At 42.3% G+C, this 6340-nt stretch overlaps 1 protein-coding gene across 2 annotated transcripts in view; it reads left to right on the forward strand.

Moving 5' to 3' along the window:
- Positions 1 to 6340, forward strand: part of tsnare1 (T-SNARE Domain Containing 1) — a 278062-nt gene that overhangs the window by 45830 nt on the left and 225892 nt on the right. For both annotated transcript variants that reach the window (XM_005745725.1, XM_005745724.1), the window contains exon 2: positions 5579 to 5700. In XM_005745725.1, coding sequence (XP_005745782.1) covers positions 5616 to 5700 — 85 coding nt within the window. In that variant the 5' untranslated portion in view covers positions 5579 to 5615. The remainder of the gene's footprint in view (positions 1 to 5578; positions 5701 to 6340) is intronic.

Genomic DNA, 6340 nt, shown 5'->3' on the forward strand with positions numbered 1-6340 from the left:
ATATATATATATAAGATTATGTGTGTATTTATATGTATAAAAAGTTAACTATTATGGTTGATAATATCAGCACTTTTTTTTAACAATTTGATCACATCAGCCTTCATATACACACAGACGCACACACACATATTTATACATGCTCACTCACAGTTCCATCTCAGGTTGGCCCTTGCTTGTTTGTGATAAATGTAGCATTTGTGTCCAGGGCGTAGGCTTATTTCTGCTCAGTTGCCTGCTCGGGCTAAGCTAAGCCTTGTGTTGCAGATAATGACAGCTGTGAAAGGAGTAGGGAACTGAATGAAACCAGTGGGGGTGTCGAGTAGCTGCGGATCCAGTCATTCTGCCCTGCCAGGCCTGCATTTACCATCCTTCTGTGTCCTGCAGTGTCACACAGGGGTGCACACCACTCTACCTCACATCTACTCTGTTTACCAGTGTAAGGGCTTATTTTCCTCTAAAAGGAAAGGCTGTCTTCATTCAAAGGAGGCATTTGATGTGCTAGAAAAATCTTTGGAATTTTTGTGTGTTGTGAAATTGCATCAAAGCCACATGTTTACTACAAGAAAATCTTTTTTTTTTCCAAGCACTGATGGAAATTGTAAATTCTTGCAATTAAAGATTATGATACGTGCTATTTTTGTTACATTAGCCTTTATAATTTATGTTTCTTGTAATAATGCATCTCAAGGTCAGGATTTTCACTGTCAACAAGTATGGCGTTATTTTTGTGCCACTATTCTGAGCGCACATAGAACAATTTTGAGCGCACGTAAAAAAGAATTGGTGGTGCAAGTGTTGCATTTTGAGGAGAAATTTATTTTGAGCAAAGAAAACCTAAATTTGATTGAATCTTGAACATAAGAGTGTCCATAAGTGCACGTGGCACCAGGACGCTCTAGGCTGCAGGTCGATGATCGATTTTGTAATCGTATCACCAGACCTGCGACCATATCTTCTGGACACTCGGGTAAAGAGAGGGGCTGAGCTGTCAACTGATCACCACCTGGTGGCGAGTTGGATCAGGTGGCGGGTGAGGACGCTGGACAGACCCGGTGCACCTAAATGCGTAGTGAGGGTGTGCTGGGAACGCCTAGCAGAGGCCCCAGTCCGCAAGATCTTTAACGCACACCTCCGGCAGAGCTTCAAAAGCATTCCGAGGGAGACTGGGGACATTGAGTCCGAATGGACCATGTTCAGCATCTCCATTGCTGAAGCTGCTGCATTTAGCTGCGGCTTCAAGGTGGTTGGTGCCTGTCGTGGTGGTAATCTCCAACACCAGAGGTGAAGGGAGCCACCAGGCTGCCTCCGGAGTCTTATCGGGCTTGGTCAGCCTGTGGGACTTCGGAGACAGCTGACAGGTACCGACAGGCTAAACAGAATGCAGCTCGGCCAGTGGCTGAAGCAAAAACTCGGGTGTGGGAGGAGTTCGGAGAGGCCAACCGTCAGGCGTCTCAGGAGGGGAAAGCGGTGCTGTACCTGCACTGTGTATAGTGCTGGCCCAGCGCTGCTGACTTCGACTGAGAAAATTGTTGGGCGGTGGAAGGAATACTTTGAGGACCTCCTTATTCCCACTGACACGTCTTCCGAGGAGGAAGCAGAGTGTGGGGATGAGGGGGATGACCCACCAATTTCCGGGGGCGAGGTCACTGAGGCAGTTAAACAGCTCCTTGGTGGCAGAGCCCCCTGGTGTGGATGAGGTCCGCCCCGTCCTGGTCGCGGAACACTGGACCAGCTCTTTATCCTCTCGAGGATACTTGAGGGTGCATGGGAGTTTGCCCAACCAGTCTACATGTGTTTTGTGGACTTGGAGAAGGCATTCGACCGTGTCAATCGGGGTGTCCTGTGGGAGGTGCTGCGGGAGTATGGGGTGTCTGGCCAATTGCTACGGGCCATTCGATCCCTATACAACTGTTGCAAGAGCTTGGTTCGCATTGCCGGCAATAAGTCGGACTCGTTCCTGGTGGGTGATGGGCTCCGCCAGGGCTGCCCTTTGTCACCGATTCTGTTCATAATTTTTATGGACAGGATTTCTAGGCGCAGCCAAGTGGCGGAGGGCTTTCACTTTGGTGGCCTCAGAATCTTGTCTCTGCTTTTCACGGATGATGTGGTTCTGTTGGCTTCATCGGGTGAGGGCCTCCAGTTTGCACTGGAACGGTTCGCAGCTGAGTGTGCCGCAGTGATGCAGACGCTGCACCAGTCCGTCGTGGTGAAGAGAGAGCTGAGTGTAAAAGTGAAACTCTCAATTTACCGGTCGATCTACGTCCCTACCCTCACCTATGGCCACGAGCTGTGGGTAGTGACCGAAAGAACGAGATCGCGGATACAAGCAGCCGAAATGAGCTTCCTCCTAAGGGTGGCTGGCCTCTCCCTTAGAGATAGGGTGAGAAGTTCAGCCATATGGGAGGGGCTCAGAGTAGAGCCGCTGCTCTTCCACATTTAGTTAACAAAAAATATGGTCAGTCTAAGCAATGAGCTACTTAAACTTTTTTTCTGTAAGTTTACAGTTTTCTTTCTTACAATTTGCTGACAGATTTCTTTCTTTGTCACAGCTTTTTCTTTATCATGTAGAAAAACAGTTAAATATGTAACTTCTTTACACTGACAGAAAGGGGAGTTTCACTGGTTCGGCCCACTTATGTCAAAGTGGGCTGTATGCAGCCCGCGATGTAAAATGAGTTTGATACCCCTGCTATAGGGTCTTTACTTTACAGGATAAATCACCTGAAAGCAACTGCTGTTGTGATTTTACACTATCCGACAAATTTATTAAAAAGCTTTTGCTCCCGAAGATTGCCACATGCTAAAAAAAAATAAATCACCAATTCCTGAGGTGTTTCGCTCAGCATGCTGTTAATGCGGCATCATGTCCATCCAGTCTGTGCTGAGAATCAGCAGCTGTCAGTACATTCTCTCCTATCTTGACAGACTGATGTAGACTTAATTGCAGCTCTGTGCACATAGTTTCAGCTAAACAACAAAACAAGAAACTTAAAGGCAAAAACCTGCTAGAGGGTAAAGGAGTGTTTAGCACCTTATCTAAACTCAGTGGTTTCATACTGTATGTTTAACTTAACAATAGTTTAACAATGGTTGAACCACAATGTTAAAGCCGTTTATACACAGGCTTGTCAAAGAGGCAAAATGATATTTGCACTGTCTCAGTCTGGCTTTATGACAACTTCATTCCTTGTGCAAATGTGTCTGTATAAATGATTATTTATCAATAAGAGAACAGAAGCAGCTCTTGGCCTCACTTTTAACCACAGTGATGATGATGTGACAGACTGCTGGGATTCTGAGGACAGGGCAGGCTCTGGTGACATCACCAGGGATGATGCCATCATGTGCATGAGTAATAGCACAGCAATGATTTTTAAGTTTCACCACCACTCTGACCTCAATTTCTACTTGTCTGAGAAGCCAACTGAACCAAGTGGGGGATTTATATTTCCACTCATTGGTGGAAGGGTGAGGTTTATTCAGATTTGTGTGAATGCGAATGTGCATCCATCCACATTACATGCAGACAGAAATGGTGCATGTCCACACTTCATAAGGGATGTGTGTCACAGTCACTGGGCTTGAAATCAAGCAGAGTGAAGATTGTTTATGGACTGCCAAAAGTAATTAATCTCCCTTCTCAATGAAAATTAATCGGATTAAACCTTCTCGTGGCCCAGTGAATCTGTATCTGTCTCACTTTGCTCTCATTATGCCAGTCCTATAGGTCCGATTCACTGGCTTCATCACAACAATGGGCAGCTCAGTGACTCCAGTGTGTAATCATATTCTCCTGCTTGTCTGAATGCTTGTCTTTCACGGTCAGAGAAGGAGTTTTGGCCCTTTGACCAGTATCACATTCTGACCTTTGGTAGGCATGCTGAAGCAGTCAGAGAGATTTGTTGATTTCAGCGTCATCTGTGTGACTCTGGCCGCTGGTGAAACACATGTTCGCATGATTCTTTGACCTTTTCTGTAGCATTCAGAGAAGTATTCTCTGCCCACTACTCTTTTACTTTTCTAAGTGGGCTATGGGTTAACATCCTAACGACACTGAAATACTTATGTTTTTAGTCCTTGCATGTTAGAAGGATTAAGCTGCTCCAGTTCCTTTAAAATGTACTACCTACATATAACCAACAGTGCTCTTTCAAGTAAAGGAATTTGATGATAAGGTAAGAAAGATCATATTCACAAATTAGCTGTAATTGTCACTACAAGAGTCCAGCATTTCTGCCATAGTATGAAACAAGACAATTCATGAAATAAAATGTTCATTCCAGTGGCAACACACACATTTGAGTATAAAGCCACTGGTAGCAGGTACACAATTTTATAAACGGCTCAAATACATCATCCAATGATTTTTTGCTATTATAAATCAATCCACATTGGCTATTAAAAAAAACTCTGTACATCAATGGAGCATGTTGCCATGTCTCTGCTGTAAAGATTGATAGGCTTGCCATCTTATGACCTTATTTCAAGCTGTAGGAACAATGTAAAGGCAGATATACGGCAGAATAGAGCATTTTATAGGAATCTAAGCAATGGATGAAGTGTATAAGTCTATAACATCACAGAGTTGAGTTGTACACAGGCAATGAGAAAGACATTTCCACTAAAGGTCTAGAGTTAGCCACTCCAAATTGCTGCGAGCCATATGGAAGGGAGAGGGGGCCACAACTGTGGAATAAGCAAACATGAAGTAGCAATGTGATACAACGTCCTGACATGCTATAGTTACCCAAAATTCATGTTAAAGACTAAATATTAATTAGGAACATGAATAACATGAAGCAATGTTAAGATACTATCATTTGGTGATGTGATTTCCATTTGACCTGAATAAATAAAGTCCTTGTGTTCTTGTGTTTTCTTTGCCTTCAAATGGTTTCTTTACAGAAAGTGAGTCATTGCTCTATTTACAGTTGTACTCACTATAAATTTCTACCTTTAACATAAGCAGGAGTCTTTCCTTGCAGTTCTGTTGCTTGAATCAGTGCAGTCTAGACCTGCCTTGAGTCGCAAAGTACTATTCTATGAGAGTTTCGCTGGTAACAGTTTAAGCAGCCCTACTTCAGCTATCTCTACAACACAGACATAGGCACGTTGGATATACTAAGCTGTTGTTTCTTCAAATTTCAATCAGTTGTAGAATGTTTTCATACTGGGATAGATATGAGCATTACTTTGACACGCAAAACCTTATTTTTAATCCATCGACTACATTGGTATTGTACAATTATGGATGCTACTGCTAACTGCGGATGCTGTAAGTATGTTGTATGTGCCCTTATGTTTTTTTGCATTCTTTATAGTAAGAACTATCCCATATTCAGCAACAGTCACATCGCTGGTTCTCGACAGAGATCAGAAAATAACTCTAGTAGGAATTTTTCTCTTATGATTCCATCTGTACATGGTTTACATCTACAAATACATCATACAAACCATGTGTACTTTGTCACCTACTGTCAGTTCTCGGAGTGCATTTCATTTTACACTAGAAGAAGACCAAAGTGGAAATAAATTACGTTCTTTTGTTTGATTCAGGTTATTGTTTCCTCCCCAGTTGCGTGCAGCTGACACTTCAGCAACCATCAGGCAGGATGTCATATGGTTCCATTGACAGCGGCTCCTTTGGCAGTCGTAACCCATTTGGAGGTCCTATGAGGCAGGGCTACCAGCCAGTAGGTAAGAACAGAAAAATGCTATTTTTACGATGCCATTTAAGATATTCTACATGTACATGTTCATAACAATATGGCGATGGTTTAATTTGTCGTAAACCTAAAGTTTAATGCTTTATGTTATTAGACAGGAAGGGTCTTGACAATTATTGAAAGAAGTAATAAATAAATAAATAAATACTGAGTGGTGCCATTGCTTTTTTGTAAATCATCAGGTTACAATTTTTATCATTTTAATTAATTTGAATACATGTCCAGGATACCGCTGCAGGTATTTTAGCATGTAGGTGGCATTTACCAAAAAGCCCTGCTTGAACAGCAGGGCTTTTTGAAGAATTGTTACTGAGTGTAACAATTCTTCAAATCTATAGTTGAGTTCAATACCTTGTTCTTGGGCCAAAGTTTCAGTTTACAGATCAGTGATTCCTGAGATTAGGGACAAAACAGGTTTTAATTTTCTAAAATATATTTTTGGATTTTTCAAAAACATATTTACATATAATTGTTACACAAAGTTTTGGCTGTCTCACCATGTTTTGGTACAATCTCCCAGGTGTAACATTTTTTAATAATTTGTGTTTTTCCTGGAGAAGTGCAAGGTTTTTGTCAACACCGTCAGACACAAAGAAATGCAAAAATATATA

Source organism: Pundamilia nyererei, unplaced genomic scaffold, assembly GCF_000239375.1.
Source record: "Pundamilia nyererei isolate P.nyererei 1_Seehausen unplaced genomic scaffold, PunNye1.0 scaffold00164, whole genome shotgun sequence".
In the NCBI taxonomy this organism is placed as follows: domain Eukaryota; kingdom Metazoa; phylum Chordata; class Actinopteri; order Cichliformes; family Cichlidae; genus Pundamilia; species Pundamilia nyererei.